Here is a 20,099-nt window from a genome sequence, read left to right as displayed (position 1 = left end):
CGCCTCGCTGGTACTAGCTGGGGTGCAACTGCCAAGGTGCTTCGAATATCAACACAAGCTCTCGTCTTCTCAACAGCTGAATACTGTGCCCCAGCCTGGTGCAGAAGCCCACACGCCAGGAAAGTCGACACTGCCATAAACAGAGCCCTTCGGACCATAACTGGCTGCCTGAAACCTACCCCTGTGTCCCATCTGCCAACACTAGCGGGAATTGCCACGGCCGGCCTCCGACGAGAGGCTGCTACCCTCAGACACAACTGGCATATCCTGCACAATACCACCACAACACTACTGCCTCCTCATAGACTGAAGTCACGCCACCCATACAACAAGGCGGCACAAGGGCTGCTCAGGCCCATCCCTGAGGACCTGTCTACAGAGGCATGGCTGGCGGCAGCCTGGAAGCAGGAGTGGGTGTCAGCGGGGCCCTCACGAACCCACAGTTACATCCATGACCCTGGAGGCGGTCTTAAAGGAGAGGACCTGCCACGCCGGCAATGGACTCTGTTGAACTGCCTGCGAACTGGGTTCAGACGCTACAAAGCATCAATGAGAAAGTGGGGCCTGGCGGACAGAGCAGCGTGGGAGTGTGGGGAGCCGGAGCAGACCGCTGAGCACATAATCACCACCTGTCCCCTGTATAAACCACCCGGAGGCCGGCCGCTTCGATGTGGGACCCGAGATGAGAACGTGGCCAAATTCTACTGAGCTGGACATTTGATGATGACACACGAAAGAAGAAGACATTCCCATCAGTATTTTTCTACACTTTATTCATCTCCACTGCTTTCATATTAGAGATCAGATGAAGTCCAGCTGGAAACTAGTGGTGACAGTGGTGAGGGTGATGCAGGGAGAGCCAGCACTGCACAGTTACTGCAGGGAGGTGCTTTATGAAGGGTGAGGTGATTTTAGTTTGTTGATCATGATAAGAAGTGAAGATGGTTTAATTTAAACAATAATATAATAAACATGTTTTTATTATTGCACTAGCTTTCCCATCATTATTTTTTCTATACCTTATTCACCTAACATTAAGGGTTAGGGTGCTTGTAGTTACTGCAGTCTCAAGAGACACTTCTGAATGGAGTCGTTGAGAAATACCCAGAGTTGAACAGAGTCACTTTCAGTGCAGCTTTCTATGTTTCGCCTGCAATACTCATTTAGCAACAGTGCAGAGGCTGCAGGCATCATTCGTGGATTGCCTGTAGAGGTAAGTAGACTTTTTGGGCAAGTGGAAAACCGGGTCAGGTTGCTTTTGGTAGTCCCTGTTTCATCCTCTGAGGCAGAGAGAAGTTTTAGTGTCCTCCGCAGGCTCAAAACTTGGCTCCGGTCCACAATGACTCAAAACAGACTTAACCATGTTGCTGTTTGTCATGTCCATCAGGATAAACTTGACTTATTACAACTCATTCCTAGGCCCCTGCCTGCAGATATATTGAAAACATTAAACAGCACATGAGACTTTTTTTTAACCTCAGCTGCATGTGTAACCTGTTGTTTTGAAATCATCCCTCTTTATCTATTTATTTTCTTTCAGTTGTTGCGTGGTTATGTAGGCCTATGTACGTAATAATTGTTGAATTGAAAATTCAATAAAAATATTTGAATATAAATTGGCAGGCTGTTTTTATGTTAGCGTGTGCCTGGGACGAAGTAGAGAGAAGCATGGCAAAAAGGTTACAAAAAATGTAGAAAGTTCCATGACGAGGATAGGTTTTATTTTGAAGAATTACCGGAAATGTCTTGGTGTGTTCTGTTTTTCCCGTTCAAAGAAAGAAGAGCGAGGGCTGGCAGGGTCAGAATTGTTAGTGACAACATGTGAACATTTTAAATGTAATGTTTGAGTCGTGAAGGAATCGTATGGATACAGTAAGCGATGGCAACTGGCGGGGAAGCAAGAGAAGCGCGCGGACCTGCAAAAAAAAGCCCAGCGTGCTGCGGCGTCTGAGCGTCAGAAACACGGAAGTGACGCATGGAAGACCCTGTCATGGAGGAGGAGGACGTTGGCCTCTTCAAGCAGGACACCCTGGTGCGCAGCATCATGGCGCCCTGCTATACCCTGCTGCGGGAGTTGGGAAGGGGCTCATACGGCGTGGTGTACGAGGCGGTGGTCCGGAGGTCCGGGGCCAAAGTTGCCGTGAAGAAACTGCGATGCGACGCGCCGGAAAACGTGGAGCTCGCCTTGCAGGAATTCTGGGCGCTGACATGTCTGGAGAAACGGCATCAAAATGTGGTGCAGCTGGAAGAGTGTGTGCTGCAGAGGAACGGTTTGGCTCAGAAAATGAGTCATGGCGACAAACGGTCCAAACAGTACCTGCGTCTGGTGGAGACTTCACTTAAAGGTGAGGATCTTTAGCACTCCGACGTCTAACTGAAGCAGGATAAGTGCTGCTTTTGCTTTGGATTCATGTCGAATTCAGCAGTAACCCTTAATACTTCACAACTCAGCTGTAATGTAGCAGTGAGTTTGGTTGTTATCCGAAATGCCCGACGTCATTATAAATCAAGACATTTGTAGTTTTTACATGTTACCCCGAGCAGGTGGTCGATGTTGTTGTCGCCGTGTTACACTCGCTGGGGGGATGGGTAGGTTTGATGATGTTTGCTGTGTTGGCTGTACTCACAGAGGTGTTTTCCTTTTGACAATCATGCATATTCACCAAACCCTCCACAGAAACAGAGTTTTGCCTTTTTAGGCATGCTCGTTTCTTTTTTATTTAGTTGTCTGTGTCCTGCCCTCAAAGTATCCAACCCTCATGGGTTTATAAGACACCATCACACAATACATTAGATTCAAAATACAGATTATTATACAGCTCAATCTTTGACCAAAACATTCCTTCTTATTGTCCAGGCTTTACCAAGAAACTTTGCTACAAAATGGTTCCCTTTTTAAAGCACAACTCCAGTTTTTCCTATCCATCTAACCAAAAGAAATGAGCATTAATGGAAGACATTTTTAGTAAAAAACACATTCCTCAAATCATCATAAACTGGGCAATAAAACATCGAATGAATTTCATTCTCAATCTCACCCAGGTCCCACATCAAACAGAGAACACATCATTGGACCTGTCTGAGTTAGTGGGAGCGTTCCAGAGCGTAACTGTGCACACAGCGATCTTTGGCCTTTAGGGTTCTAAACTGTAACACTCTTTTATTAAAAATATGTTCTTAATTTGGCTTGTCCCATATGTCAACTGACCATTTATGTTTAAACCTATGAATCATATTGCTCCTTATCTCTTGAATGTTGCAAAGTAATCTGTTTTGAAAAACACAAGACAAATCAAACAAAACCAAAGATTTTAGCTCCTTCGCCCAGGGATGCCAATGTGAGCATAAAAAAATCTTCTTGGTGATCTTCACAAGTCTTTTCCAAAGCCTACGCATTTCACATTTATGTCTGATTTTAGATGGTTCCCATCCCATATCTCCACAAACAGCATGGACTCCCCAAAAAGAGCTAATCACTCTATAATGCACCATATTGGAACCTGTTTGTTCACAGAAGCCCCAAACACCTTAAGCATTATCATCAATTGTACAGTTGTGTATAGGCATAGAAACCTGTCTTCATGTGCTGTGCTGCTTCCCTGTGCCCATCTGCTGCAGGTTTTGTGGTTTGAATGATAAATCACATTGCAATAATATTGTGAAAGACAGAATTTATTTAATCTTTCACTTCAAACGACCCCGGGCTGCGTGCGCTAGTTACACCTAATTTTATAATAGTGTCACTTGATCTGTTCACTTATATTTCAGATAGGCCTATGCATCTCAATCAGTGCAGTGTGTTTAGCATCATGACAGTCTATGGATAATGGATGCACCCTTACAGTGGGCCGTAATGATGAATATTTCCCTCAGCCTGACACATTGTTCTTGCTGCAAATCTAAAATCCATGTAAGGGTCTGCTCACACTGTCCTCCCGGACCACGACCCGGACTTTAGGGTACTCGTCCCCCCTCCCTCTCCCCCCCGCGCCCCAGCCCCGTTTGTACTCACACTGCCAGGGCCTCGGCCAATGCTTCTTGCTGTCCATACGCCATCAAGCCGTAAAACGTCACACGCATTGATCGCGTGTGTGTGGCTTTGTTTACAAATCTTTCCATAGACCTCAGAGTTTTTGTGCGTCTTGTCGACTGTTTTTGAATATTTTCATCCGACCAAATCTGCAGTAAACACTCCACCTCCGCACCACACCAACGTGAACCTTTCACCACCATTGTTGTTGTTGTTAAATGTCCGCGCATGGTCCGTCCTTCTATTTACATGTCCGAACAGGCGGACATAACGCTACTGCTGTAGGGCTCGTGCTGTACACGTGCGCACGCTCGTGCTCGTACATGTGCAAACGGCTCCGCTAAAGCCCACCTCTTTCAAGCGGGCCGTGGACTGTCCGCTGGCCGCAGTTGAGCGCGGAGCGGGTGCACTCACATGGCTTAAAGGTACTAGGCTTTAGCTGAAAAAACGGTTTTGGCCGCGGCCAAAAGGACAGTGTGATCACGCCCTAAGGGATAAACTGGTTCCACAATGCCTCATCGATACAGATACCAAAAATACCCTGATAATGAAAGTGTGTGTGTGTGGGTGTTTATCTGATGTGTTTCTGTTGCAGGTGAGAGAGTGCTTGGTCCTCCACAGGACCCTTGTTACCTCTGGTTCTTCATGGAGTTCTGTGAAGGTGGCGACCTCAACCAGTTCATTCTGTCTCGAAGCCCCGACCCACAAACCAACAACAGCTTCATACTCCAGCTGACCAGTGCAGTTGCTTTCCTGCATGAAAACAACATTGTCCACAGGGACCTCAAACCTGACAACCTCCTCATCTCAGAGAAGTCAGGGACTCCAGTTCTCAAGGTGGCTGACTTTGGTCTGAGTAAAGTTTGTGCTGGTTTAGGAAACACCAACGACATTAGAAAAGGCAACGGCAAGAACAAAAACATTAACGTAAACAAGTTTTGGTTGTCATCAGCGTGTGGCTCTGACTTCTTTATGGCTCCTGAGGTGTGGGAGGGTCACTACACAGCCAAGGCTGACATATTTGCCCTAGGTATCATCATCTGGGCAATGTTGGAGAGAATAACTTTCATTGATGCTGAGTCTAAGCGGGAGCTGCTGGGTACTTATGTGAGTAAAGGAATGGACATTGTGCCAGTGGGTGAGGCACTACTAGAGAATCCAAAGATGATACTGAACATCCCACAGAAACGCAGGTCGTGCATGTCCAATGGAGTGAGGAAGCTGCTGCAGGACATGCTTGCTGCCAACCCTCAGGTCAGGCCTGATGCTTTCCAGCTGCAGGCCAGAATGGACCAGGTTATGTATGCTGCATGACCCCCAACCAGTTGGTTTTACAGGTACGCATGCCTTTATCTTTATATAATCACCCTGTGACTTCTTTTAATTTTTTTAACCTGCTGTCTGCCTTGTTAATGAATTACTGATCCTCCAATTTGTTGTGGAAATACAATTTGTGTTTGGCTCACAGGCATTATAAAGTGGAAAGAAAATCAAAACAAGTTTACTGACAAAACACAGCCGACCTGAAGATGATATGAAACTATCAGGTCACCATGGTTACCGTTTGCCGTGCAACTGCAATTCTCATTTATTGAATTTCTTCCATACATGTCATCTACATTTTATTTATTATTTAATTTTATTTATCATTATTTTATTTATTCATAGTATGTTTACTCCATCTAAAGCCAATGAAGCACAGACTTGTGTTTTCTTCTGTAGTTCCTGGTTAATTATCCATCTCTACTGTTTCTGTCTGTAGAGTTACAGGTTCACAGTTATTCATTTCACTCTTTTAGCATTTAGCTTGAATAAAATGTTCACTTTTATGAACTCTAATACCTAGTTAAAAATGACGTGTAATTACATGGCAACATAAGTTAAAAAAAAACGTAGTCAGAGTTTACCACGCATGTTAAAAGTTGGATTTTAAAACCATTCTGTTACATAATAAGCATCTAACAATTGGTATTCATCTCATCTCATCTCATCTCATCTTCATCCGCTTATCCGGGGTCGGGTCGTGGGGGCAGCAGCTTTAGCAGGGGACCCCAAACTTCCCTTTCCCGGGCCACATTAACCAGCTCTAACTGGGGGATCCCGAGGCGTTCCCAGGCCAGTGTGGAGATATAATCTCTCCACCTAGTCCTGGGTCTTCCCCGAGGCCTCCTCCCAGCTGGACGTGCCTGGAACACCTCCCTATGGAGGCGCCCAGGGGGCATCCTTACTAGATGCCCGAACCACCTCAACTGGCTCCTTTCAACGCTCAGGAGCAGCGGCTCTACTCAGAGTTCCTCACGGATGGCTGAACTTCCTACCCTATCTCTAAGGGAGACTCCAGCCACCCTCCTGAGAAAACCCATCTCGGCCGCCCGCACCCGCGACCCCGTTCCCCCGGTCACGACCCAGCCTTCATGACCATAGGTGAGGGCAGGAACGAAGACCGACCGGCAGATCGAGAGCTCCGCCCTCCGGCTCAGCTCTCTTTTCGTCACACCGGTGCGGTAGAGCGACTGCAACACCGCCCCCGCTGCTCCGATTCTCCGGCCAAACTCGCGCTCCATCGTCCCCTCACTCGTGAACATGATCCCGAGGTACTCCTTCACTCCTTCACTTGGGGTAAGGACTCATTCCCTATGGGTATTCAGATGTTTAATATTGACTGAAAAATCCCCCAATAAGTCTGGAAATTTGAGTCTGAAAAAGTCTGGAATTTAGAAAGGAAAATGTGAAGGAACCTTGTTTAATATATCTCTTTATTTTCTCATCTGGTGGCAAATATACATGCATGGAAACACTTTTTAAAAATCAATATCAAACACTAGCACTTTTCTTGAACCAGGCTGATAATCAGTCTTTCCTTTCCTTAAATTAAATGAAGCAATCTGTATCAACTTTGTACTAGCTAAGACATGTAATGACTATTCCATTAGCATGTAAAAGCCTTCACCTTCTAAAGCTAGATGTATACCCTCCACCTGTCTCCCAAGGGTTCAGAAGAAGCTTAAGTAAGACTGATCTGCACAGGTAGATCTGGAAAATTGTCACAGGGTTGTCTAGCACCGGGATCAGGGGCATCTGGCCAATAGAGGGAGATAGTGCGCCGCCCTCCTTGAGCCTAAAAAAGAGACTCTAATGATAACAATAATATAAATAAAAAATAAATTAGTACTCATAAATTATGCAAAATTCAAAAGTCTGAATACCATTGTGCAATCACCAGCCATGTTCTGTACCCTTTTGTCCGAGTTGAGGTTTCGACCCGAGCGCTCTCATAGACTTTCAAGGCTTTTTAAAAAACAAAAAACAAAACTGTAAACCCCGCGATGGAACCTCTGAGTTCCAAAATGGCTGGCCCAGACGTGTTTTTGTCATGCGTTCAGCGAAATAATGCAGTCACGTGCTTCTCTTATGGTCCGGCTCACATTCAAGATCTTCGCAGCCAATGTTAAAACAACTCAAACGTGTCTTTAAGACAAATACCATTTGTCGAAGTAATCACGATAAATTGTCTATTAAAGAATTAGGACCACCCAGACCAAACAAATATCTAAAAATAAGGGGAAATTATACAACAGCGGGCTTTCACAGAGCTGGTATGAGCGGAAAACCTGGCTAGAATGATTCAAGGTAGCTGTCCCAAAAAGTATTATACAGTACATAAATCCATTAGTGTTTTTTCCACTGGACAGTTGGACAGTAATATGTTGCCTTTTTGCTGCCTGGTCCTTGTATTCAGACAGACCGAGGTATATCACCGGCCTGATTTAGCTCCTAATGTGACGGCTCAGACCCTACACATATTGGGGGCTCGATTTCCATGTAAATAGAGTTGATGCGGCTTGGCGGTACGTGGGTGACTCTGGCGGAGGTGTCGATAACGTGAATTGCGGTGCTACCCACAGCAGGGAGTTTAAAAGCAGGAAACGGCTGATCACAGGAACGAGAGACCGCAAAATCTCAACCACCGTGATGAGAAACTGGAAAGCCTGTGAAATCTGAGACGCTGACCATCACAGCAGAGAAAGTCCTGAATTATTAGATCACGGGGCAAACTTCTTCCAACACATATGTTGTACTTCACTGTACGCCCTACCTTGTGCACATGTTTTACGCCTATCCCAGAAAGCTGTTTTTTCTGCCAACATTGCTGCCGCCAACATCGCTGCATATCCCTGACCATGATGCAGTGAGGGCAGTCTGCCTAGTTGACAGTCATGCTGGGAGCAGGGAGAGGACACATTAAGCAATAGTCCAAAGCCCCAGGAGGCAGAGAGATCTGAGCCCCGGGCCTTTCCAAGCCGACCTAGAGGCAGTCAAGGTTAACTGTTACAGAGGAAACGCACCACACTGAGTCCCTGACCCCATCATGCTTTAAGTTTAATCACACAGACAGACAGAAAGGGCCCACCCATTGTGAAGTGTAAAATATTTGAGCATTTGAAGTAAGACGTAGACTGAATCTGGAGTGAGCCACCCAGCTAGCTCCCAGTGTAAATATGCCCGGACGTAGACTGTGTCTTGATTCTCTTGAAAACAACAGCAGTCTGCTACAGTTAAAGCGCACAGACCTCCACACACACACACACACACACACACACACACACACACACACACACACACACACACACACACACACACACACACACACACAGCCACACACACACACACACCCACACACACACACACACACACACACACACCAGACGGCTCAGTTATAATGTGACTCTCTGTGTCTCTGACATGCACAGGCTGCAGTGTGTGTTTCACTGGAATTAAAAAATGATTAGCCAATTAGTGGTAACTGCTCCGAACACCGCAGCTTCAGTCTGCATGCAGGTGTTTTAAGCCTGCATTGTTGAAACAGAGCAGCTAACATTGGTAGCAGAAAAACAAGTTAGTGACTGTCCGGCAACTTCCCTCTCTTGATCTTAGCAGCCGAGCGTAAGGAAAAGAGAAAAGAGACCGTAACTGCATGTGTTAGGTTAATTGAGCCCAAAGTGTGCCAAGGAAATATCCCCGACACCATTACACCACCACCAGCCTGAACCGTTGGTACAAGGCAGGATGGATCCATGCTTTCAGAATCAGAATCAGGTTTATTGCCAGACAATTTTCATTGCAAGGAATTTGACTTGATTTGACAGTGCCTACATAAATATAAACATGACCACAAGCAAACTAAACATATGGCATTGAATTATATACATGAAATATAAGTGACTGTATTTGTGTGACCAGTGCAGGTGGTAATGTGCAAGTTAAAGTGTCCAGTGAAAAAGGGGGGGTTAATATAACACCTGTGATTTGGGTACGTTAATATAACGTGTGAGTTCCAGATGTCGTTAATATAACGAATGACGGTTAAGTGTCTTTAACAGAATTCCAGAGCCTGACGGCAGAGGGGAAGAAACTGTACTTGTGGCGGGAGGTTTTGGTCCTGATGGACCGCAGCCTCCGGCCAGAGGGGAGAGGTTCAAACAGATAGTGTCCAGGGTGGGAGGGATCAGCAGCTATCCTCCCTGCTCTCCTCAGGGTCCTGGAAGAGTAGAGTTCTGGGAGAGAAGGGAGGTTGCAGCCAATCACCTTTTCTGCAGAACGTATGATACACTGCAGTCTGCGCCTGTCCTTGGCATAGGCAGCAGCGTACCAGACGGTGATGGAGGAGGTGAGGATGGACTCGATGATGGCAGTGTAGAAGTGGACCAGCATTGTCCGTGGTAGATTGAACTTCTTCAGCTGCCTCAGGAAGTACGTCCTCTGCTGAGCCTTCTTGATAAGGGAGCTGATGTTTGGCTCCCACCTGATGTCCTGGGAGATGATGGTTCCCAGGAAGCGGAAGGACTCCACAGTGTCCACTGGAGAGTCACACAGGATGATGGGGGAGGGTGGGGCTGTGCTCTTCCTGAAGTCTATAGTCATCTCCACTGTTTTTGAAGCATTTAGCTCCAGGTTGTTCTCCCTGCACCAAGTCACCAGTTGGTCGATCTCCCATCTGTAGGCAGACTCATCCCCACCAGAGATGAGTCCAATGAGGGTGGTGTCATCCGCGAACTTAAGGAGCTTGACGGACTGGTGACTGGAGGTGCAGTTGTTAGTGTACAGGGAGAAGAGCAGGGGAGAAAGAACACAGCCCTGCAGAGAGCCGGTGCTGATCGTCCTGGAGTCCGAGGTGAGGCTTCCCAGCCTCACGTGCTGCTTCCTGTCAGTCAAGAAGTCGGTGATCCACCTGTAGGTGGAGTCTGGCACGTTGAGTTGAGAAAGCTTGTCCTGCAGACGAGCCGGGATGATTGTGTTGAATGCAGAGCTGAAGTCCACAAACAAGATCCTGACGTAGGATCCTGCAGAGTCCAGATGCTGGAGGATGAAGTGTGTAGCCATGTTAACAGCATCGTCTACAGACCTGTTGGCTCTGTAGGCAAACTGCAGGGGGTCCAGGAGTGAGTCTGTTATGGATTTGAGGTGGGACAAAACCAGGCGCTCAAAGGATTTCATGACCACAGAGGTCAGGGCGACAGGTCTGTAGTCGTTTAATCCAGTGGGTCCTGGTTTTTTGGGGACTGGTATGATGGTGGAGGCCTTGAAGCAAGCTGGCACACGGCATGTCTCCAGTGAGGTGTTAAAGATGTCCGTGAACAGAGGAGACAGCTGGTCTGCACAGTGCTTCAGGCAGGATGGCGACACGGAATCTGGCCCAGCAGCTTTGCGGGGGTTCTGTCTCTTGAAGAGCCGGTTAACGTCTCTCTCAAGGACAGACAGAGGTGTCGGTGGAGGGGGGGTGGGGAGGGGCAGCTGTGGTTCTCCAGACAGAGGCAGAGTCGTTAGAGGAGAACTGATGTTGTAGCTTCTTGGAGTACAGCTGTTTAGCGTCCCTCACCGCCCTGCTAAACCTGTACTTGGCCTCTTTGTACTCTGCTCTGTTGCCACTTTTGAAAGCCCTTTCCTTGTCAGACCTCAACTGTCGCAGTCTGGGTGTGAACCAGGGCTTGTCATTGTTATAAGTCACCCTGGTGCGTGTTGGTACACAGCAGTCCTCACAGAAGCTGATTTCATGTTGTTTACGCCAAATTCTGACCCTACCATCTGAATGTTGCAGCAGAAATCGAGACTCATCAGACCAGGCAACGTTTTTCCAATCTCTAACCCCCCGCCTCTCCACATGGGGCGACGGCTCTAACCACTGTTTGTGAAACGTCAATTTACAGATAAAAGGCCCAATTTCAGCTGCTTGCTTGCTTGATAGCTGCACTCATCTCATCCGTGAAAGCATCCATGTTGTTTACACTGAACAGTCGCTTCTCTTTACGTCACACTTAAATCAGCCTCAAAACCAATGCTGGTTGGTTCGTTCACTTGGCAGACTTCTCCAAATTTTTGTTACCAGACTGATCTGCAAGTAAAATACAATGGAGCTCAGAGATCAGGATGGTCTCACGAGGCTAAAGGCCCATTCCGACCCTACGGTAAATACGCATATGGACCCTTTCGTCCAGTCCCAGAGGTAATTTCATCAGTCAGTGGGCCCATCACCTCTGAGCTTATGAATCCGGAGTGCTCCGGAAGGAACGGAGCAATACCACCAGAAATCAAGGCAGCAGTATAAAGTCAGTCCAACCATTCGCGAAAATCGCCAAAGAAGAAAGAAGTAACTAGACATTTAAAACGCAAATCCTTGAAAGTACCGGCGGACATCCTAAAGTTTTGGACGTGCCTGTCGTCATCCAGCTCTCTCATCGGATAAACCAAAGAAAACAACTTTCCATTTAGGTGTCAGTTTTCGTTGAGTGTCTCACATGCCATCCCCACTTACACACGCCTTTTTTGCTGATTACGGAAGACAAACAGCAAAATAATCTTCTCTTGGTCGTTGATGCTGTAAATTTGCGACATGGCACTGCCCTCTAAAGGATGTGTTGCATAACATCCATAACAATGCTGAAATTTGACGGGTAGCACCGGAGACAACGCTTGGAACAGACAGACGAATTTTGTCTGGATCTGGAGGTGAATTAATCCACCTTAACAGGGAGCCACTGAAAAGTGGCTGAAGAGCCGCATGTGGCCCAAGAGTGGCAGGTTACAGACCCCTGGTATAGACAGTATGAATTTGGCTACAGTATGGATTTTGACTCTACCGTGTAACTGACTGAGCAGCTCTGGAGTAAACCCACAATGCACACAGGCAAAGCAAAAACGGATCCGGCGCTTTCCTTTTGAGAAGAACCCTTTAGGTGCATTTCTATTACAGTCAAATACCCAGTATAAGGCCGGTCTCCCTCTCCGAAACGCCCCTAATTTGAATGTGAGCCACCCCTAGCGCCCATTTGACTGTGCTTTTGTTGGCCCTGATGAAGAGCAGGGCCTTTTTTCTCATCAGAAAAAAGCCTGGTGGCTCTAAGCCGGATGTGACGTATGGTAGTACTCGACACCATACGCACCATTTTTAAAAACCCACAAAGTATAGAGTAGACACTTTTATCCTGTGGTGTATTGCTATTCACTGCTGGAGCACAGAAAATGCCCTGTGTCTATTATGGGTGTAACTGCACACTAAAGTCACGGTTCGGTACGTACCTCAGTTTTAAAGTCATGGTACGAACTGCACGAATGTAAGTTTAAGTAGTAAACAATTAAACACAACAGTTAAACAGTTTTATCTGGCAGTATGAAACATAAAAATAAAATATATAAAAAATATAAATAAAATACTTCTTAAATAATTGCACCTGAAATAAAATCTTAAATATTTTAGGTCATGGCATATGTCAATTCTGAATTCCCAGGTAGGGTTTGTTGAAATTGTGTCGGGAGCTTGGTTTCTTTCACAGCAACAGTGATCGTAACACCTGGATAGTGTTCTTAAATGTGTGTGCATGTTCATAATTAACCTGGAATCAGAAGTTGTCCCACACTTGGGATTTGAATGTCAGGGGACATCTGCAAGCTCCGGTTTCTTGTTGTCGTTCGGCACGCAGTTCGCACATACAAGCCAAGCCAGAGACTAAACAGTCTCTGACTTCAAGTTTTAGGTTCCGCACCTCTTAACAAGACTATAGATTTGCCATATTAACTCTTTGTATGACACATTTACGGACTGCGATCCACCTCTGTACCCGTCCAGAAGTGCCTGTACCGTGACGGTTTGGTACAAATGCGTCTATCGTTACACCCCTAGTGCATGCGCATCTTTGCACAGGCCTGTGATACGAGTGCTGCAGAGGCCCGGGTAGGATTCTGACTTGAGGCCCTTTGCTGCATGCACCCTCTCTCTCTCCCTCCTTCCCTTCACACACACACACACACACACACACACACACACACACACACACACACACACACACACACACACACACACACACACACACACACACACACACACACACACTCACACTAGATTATAACTATGAATGCATTAATGGGTTCATCACTTTAATGTTGCAGCTGGTGAAGGTGGAGCTTATTTTAATTGATTTTATACTGAATCTGCAATTAACTATTAACTGAGTCATCAAAGTCAAATACATTTTAAGAGTAAAAAGTAGTATTTTGCCCTCAAAATCAGGTGGAGTAGGATTATAAGAAAGTATTTAATAATACTAGTCAAGTACCTAAAATGTACTTGGACAGTACTTGAGTAAATATACTTGGTTATGCCATTACTTAGATTAACAGAGGCCTTAGATTCAGTTTTGGTGTGACTATTTGTCAAAATATTTCTTTAACACTATTTCAGCAGTGTTATTATTAACAGCTAACGTAATTAATCATAGGATGAGACTGAGATTCTGATCAGCTCTTAGATGCTATGTGCAAACATTATGTCAAAGCCTTTCATTTTTTTTCTAGTCATCTGGCTAAATAATGAACCAGCAAATGAATGTTTGGATGTTTGCTAAGGCATTCAAATCAGCTGTACGAAACTTGGCATTACTGTCGGCTTACGTTACATAACCTGTGAAAACACCATCTAATACAGTTCCATTAAGTTCCGTCAGCTCCAATATTAAAAAAGGATTTTATTCTAAAAATACAACATTAGCTGGTGATCCATGCATCATTTGAAACTCCATTAACGCTTAGTCATTACAGTTAACAGTGCAGGCTAACGTATTTACAACTTCAGTGTGGAGGACTGTAATGTTATAAACTTTAGAAATACCTGTTGCTTTACTTTCAAAACTGCAGCTGCCTTAGTAAAATAATTATAGTAAACAATGAATAATAGAGAATATAAAACAGTTGAATCAAATTTAAGCCGTGTGGCTCTCATTCACTTCTCTCATTAGGAGCACAGGAGACTAGCTGCCACTCAAATGTGATAAAATGCTCAGTTACAGTGACATAAGATTCTGTGACAAAGGATGTCCACGCATCATATGGTAAAGCTATCCTACCTGCTTTCCATAGTGATTCCATGACTTGGGTTTTGGTCTTGTTGTAGAGTGAGCGGATCGCTGTGTCGGTAAAACATCTTTGAGATGGGACGTTGTAGCACGGACGCAAATCCTTGGCAATAAAAGTTGAGTCAGTTAGTAATTCGCTTCACCTTTTCCGAGTTGGGTGGAAGTGCTACCAAAACACTAGCTGTTAAGGCAGAGGGTGTAGGTGTGTCAGATTAACTGGTTTTTGACATAACTGGTAACAGTGAGACAGGTGTGTAGGTGTGGCCTGTGAAATCAATGTCAATTAACCAGGAAATAAACACTCCCCCTCTCTATCTCATTCATTTGTTGTTGTCTTCTCAAACTCTGAGATAGAAACGGTTTATTGGTACGTTAATTGTGCTCTCAGCAGAAACACATGGAAATATTAGCTGTCAATATTATGTAAATCTTGTCCGTTGTTTGGCGAAAGTGTGTCCCTACCACAGTCTGTACCGATGCTTTCTAAAGGGACGTTAATCCATTACAAGCCATGAGACAATGTTGCACTGCTAGTTTTGTGAAATATAAGTGAACACTTCACCATACTAAAACCTGAATGCATGAACATTGGGTCAGATTTCTGTGCCTGTCTCTGTTATGTGCAATGCCACAGACTGTCCTGGCGCAAAGGAGAAGGCTCACACTCATCACTCCAAAGGTTTATGACACCTTGTTCTTTGTACAAAAGCATTATATGCCGTAAACATGGATCATAATTGAATTAATACATTCCCCTTGGAGTTAAGACTGTGCTTCTCTATTTGAATATACTTAAGGTTAGTGTTAGCTGATGTTAATGCAGTTGAGAGCTATCTAGCTAATGGATTACACACCACTCAAAGAAAGACTTCCAGTTGAAGACTGATTAACGTTAAATACTGTTGTCAAATGAATTGATTAGTCCAAATTAGTGGTTAGGCTACCCTGAATGATTCATCACTGACATGGAGCAGGCTGATCACTGACACACTCAGCAACGAACCTCGCAACCCGACTGCTGGAATTTTTTGCTGCGACTACAATCTTGAGACACTAGATGGAGGTGTTCTGCTCATTCTCCTTATTTAACCTTTAAAGATTATACCAAACAGAAAGAAAAATTACTTGTAATAACTTCAAGTCATAAGGATGAGCTTCATCCAAAGTTTCAGTTCATCATTGAGTTTTTATTTTCATGTAAAGCTCCCATCCACAGTTGCTACTTCACTCCCCATAACCATTACTAAGTTACTTCTATATGTTGCTTAGTTACATTGCTATAGTAACTACCTTTAGAATTTCCACAGAGACTCCCCTTAACTGCCTTACACATACACGGCACAGTCACATTACAACATCATGTCAAATCATGTTACATGGATAATCACACAAAGCATAGCCTGTTATACATGCAGCAGGTCTATAATCACATTCCCCACTTACTCACCTCTTTTAGTGATACAAGATGCCACTTCCTGATTTTTATGCCTCCTCCCCAGCTGTGGCCAGAGGCATTTCATACAGACAACTAATATACATACGTACATCTCATTCTTCTGAATGTGATATTTCAGGAAACCCTGGAGGGATCTTCTTCCAGTGTGGCACTATATGGACTCGATGATAAACCAATTCGATTTTAAAGTTCAAAGGTCAATTTCACAGTGACATCATAATGTTTCATGACTCAGGAACAGAAGGGGAGACATTTGGTCAGATACTGAATTGGTCACACTGATCTTTACACTGGTGATTGTAGAGTTCTGAAGATGTGTGTGAAGCTTCCCCCTTTCATTGACCGAGACAGTGAGGCCGGCTGCATCTACTGTAGAGCAGTGACGTGCTGTCAGGGGAGGCCGGTGATGCTGTGCCTCCCGTCATCGTGAGAGGAAAAAGAAACGAAATAATAAAATAACACAAGTATTAATATTTATCCTCTGGACTATGATTTTGGTGAGGTTCTTCATGTATTTTGACCATTTTTATAGTAAAAATCGCAGAAAATTCTGTATTTCCTGCTTAAATAAACGGAGTCTCTTCGGAGACGAGAGGTGAGGCACGGACAGCCCAGCCTCCCTCCAGATTGTGCAATCACTCACAAACTGGATTGAGCGCATGCAAACGGCGCGTGCTTGTTCCCATTTCTATGTATGTTTCCAATATGATGGTTGAGGACACTTTTATGAAATAAAAGCATACGTCTTCTTTTCCATGGTGTTCAGTAATGTATTTTACCTATGTGTGTAATATTTACACCTTATTGATAAGACATAAATCCACAGGGGAAATGCCTGGCTTGAGGCAGGCAGTACCTCTGCCTCAAGGAAGGCGGCGATAGTGAGCAGCCTGCCAGCAGCCAGGTCATGGTGAACTCGGGTCAGAGTTCACCATGTGTGCATAAAGTAAACACAAGAAGTGTGCTGTGCGACACTGTAGAGCGTAGCGACAAGCTGTAATTTCTCGCCCTGACAATGGAGGATATGATTTCTAAACTAAGACATTTTTCAAAGCTGCACTTTCAGTCAGTAAAGGTAAGATATACTGCAATATAAAGTTGCACTGGTGTTTTAAAATGGTTTTCAGCATCCTATTCTCTCATCCTATCCTATTGGCATCCTACTGTATGTTTGTAAATCTGACTTGTGAGTCAGTGCCTCCCCAACCCCAACCCTCACTGCACGTCACTGCTGTAGAGGAAATAATTTTCCATTGGATTTATGACTGGATAGATTTTAATATGACAGACTTCAACAGATTTTCCCATTAAAAAAAACAGTAATTATGGGAATACGCAAATATTGCTCCATTGTGAAGGTGGATCAGAACAGAGAAAAAAGAATAAACGTTAAAGTTGCCAGGTGGTAATATATTCACAGTAGATGTTGATCCATTAATAAATACTGCAGCTCATCAAAAACAAACATATGAGGCTGAGGGTATGTTAATTATCGTCCCAGGCTACAACCTGCTCTGGTGTTGAACACAGAAACACTAATAACACCATAACACTTTAGATGAGTAATCCAGAACAATACATGGTTGAAAATAGCATGAATATGATACTGTTGACTGTATTCAATTAAAGCAGTCTTCAGTTATTTGTTTCAAATGTAGCTGAACCATGTCATGTGATGCTACTTCAGTATACAACAAATTAATTACTGGGATCACTAAAGATGAGCATTTTAATAATGCCCAGTAATTCATATCATAATCTATAGGCGGCTGCACATATGGAAAAAAACCTTAAAATATCATAACTCCTTCATTATTGACCTAGCTAAGTAATCTTGGTGTCTAACCCCATTTCCGGATCTATGAATCCATTGGACGTGATCCCTGACATGATTACATACATGGAATACATGATTTTGTGAGATTACTGTAAGGTTTTATCTTTGTTTGGGATGAACCGGAGATGGAAACGATTTAGCCTATATGTCATGTAACTCCTACTCAGTGAGTGTTTTTGGACACCTACCCTTTTTGGTAAAACACAGACTTGACATTCAATGTCAAAGTTATTGCATTCAAAAGTAACTTAAATTGGAGTTTGATCATAAACAACTGTGAATTAGCTCAAACAGAGGTCTTTGTGTAAACCCTCTAAAATGGTCACTCATTTCAATTTGAATAAGGTAATACATATGTAATGCATCCTATAAATGTTTATAACAAAAACTGAATTCACAACTTTCAGCAATTCAGAAAATGGTGGAAGAGAATCCTGACACCGCTTGCCTCGCTGAAATGTTGGCAGCACAGTGTATAGGCCTACCATTTTTACTATCCCTGTAACAATTTTGCCATAATTGAGCACAATGAGCAAACACGGTCCAGACATACAGAGGTTTCAACACAGTCTTGTTCTGTTTTATTGCAGACACGTGTTTCTTCCTGGAGCTGCTACATGAGTATCCTGTGTGAATCTAAAGACTGTGAAGATAAAGGAGAAGAGGAGGAACCGTTACTTGTGAAGCTTGGATGCTGAAGTGGGAACATTTTTTAGTTTTCTTAGAATATGTTTACAGTGAGGTCATCTGCCAGTTCAGACACAGAATGTTTGTCTAGTTGTGAACATTATCATAAAGCTAGACACATCCTGCTGTGGGAAGCGGGAAGCTTGATCCAACTGACTTAGCCATGCCTCCTTTAAAGAATAGAGGTCTGGAGAAATACCCATCAGAGAACATAATGATGAATGATGATAATGACACCACTGAATCAAGGACGGTGCATTCATGGACTCTAAATGTAAGCCGTTTCTAAAGGGGCAGCATAAGTTAATGTGTCAGACATTTTGATCCTATTTAATAAAAACACTGACACTGCTACCGGAAACCTCTCACTTCATGAGGTGGAGTTTATTTTGTCTGAAACTTCGGTGAAGTGTGAACAGTTAGGATTGTATTCCTCATGCTTACCTGTCTATTTCCTGTTGCCGTTACGACTAGTAACGATATCGTTGCCCCAGTGAGATTTGACAGAAAACAGCCTCTATTTATCTGTTGGGTTGAAATTTCTCCAGACATCATTAGTTTACGTGGATGTGCATTACATAGGAGTTATGCTTGTAGAGGTGAGAGGGTGATATGTGCAAAATCTTCTCTCATGTTGTATGCTATTTTATATTGTGATATTGATATATATATCATATATAAAGTCAGTTTCATGTACATTTTGTTAATTTTGGGGGTTTTCTGTGAACTTGTTGGATAGCATTTTGTGTAGGCATGAATGCAAAAGCTACGAAACTACAAACAAATTTAGGCAGAAATGTATTGTAAGTAAGTGTTTACAATTTTTTTTTTCCTTTTTTGTTTTCTGATTTACAAACAAATGTGTACATGTGTCTGTTATCAATACATCCTGGAAAGCTAAACTGTGTTGAAAAGAAGCTGAAACATCCTAGGCCACTCTCACGATAGTAATTTTGATTTTTTTTAATTGTTTTTTTTTTTTTATAGAGACATGCAAGATTTTGACATGTCCAATGTTACTTACCTTACTTAGACCGTGTGGAGAGCAGGTAATTTGACTGCCTGTCATTTAGATTAGACATCATGGACACTTTGTTCCTTTTATTTCCACTGTGATGTCAGTGTTTATACCTATGGTGCCTTGAATTTGCTAGTCAGATAAATTTGGCTCAAGATCAGATGGCATATTTATTCCTTGATTTGTCACTCCAGATTATCTAGTTTCTTTAAAATACCAAAGTGTGTAATTAAGGATGATAATTGATAAATAAAATTCCCATGTGATCATTTAGAATAAGACATTATTTATGTACAGTATTTAACTGATTTTTTGTGGACCATCTTCTCAAAAGTCAGTAGCTGACAGTCAGCACGCAGACAGCTAAACAGGGTTTAGACACCTAAAAAAAGGCACACTTAAAAAAAATCCACATAGTACAATATATTTAGAATATTTTCACAGCTTTACCTTTTGTCAGACAGCACTTTCTCCAGTTTCTACAAAAGTTTCCTCTCTCTGTTTCAGCTGTTCAGTGAACAGCATTTCATCATAATTTTTATTGTCTTGCATTTGTTTAGAAAAGCAGAAAATCTGACTCAATCAGCTGATCTGTGGAGTAATACAGTGTGCTTATGTGTAGACTACATTAGAATAAAAAAGGAGATGACTATCTGTCATCAAGGTAA

General features: G+C 43.6%; 1 protein-coding gene across 1 annotated transcript; it reads left to right on the top strand.

Annotated features, from left to right (window-relative positions):
• Window positions 1–2,044: 2,044 nt before the first annotated feature.
• Window positions 2,045–19,536, top strand: LOC310965717 (serine/threonine-protein kinase 35-like; the record flags this gene model as incomplete). Its single annotated transcript, XM_083939459.1, has 3 exons — window positions 2,045–2,345; window positions 4,626–5,367; window positions 18,317–19,536. 2 exons carry the CDS (start codon window positions 2,045–2,047, stop codon window positions 5,342–5,344), a joined length of 1,020 nt encoding a protein of 339 aa, XP_083795585.1. The 3' UTR covers window positions 5,345–5,367; window positions 18,317–19,536.
• Window positions 19,537–20,099: the final 563 nt, after the last annotated feature.

This window comes from Echiichthys vipera (assembly GCF_963691815.1).
Source record: "Echiichthys vipera genome assembly, chromosome: X".
Classification (NCBI taxonomy): Eukaryota; Metazoa; Chordata; class Actinopteri; order Perciformes; family Trachinidae; genus Echiichthys; species Echiichthys vipera.
Note: the sequence above shows the minus strand (reverse complement) of the source record. Positions and strands in the feature narration are given on the sequence as shown.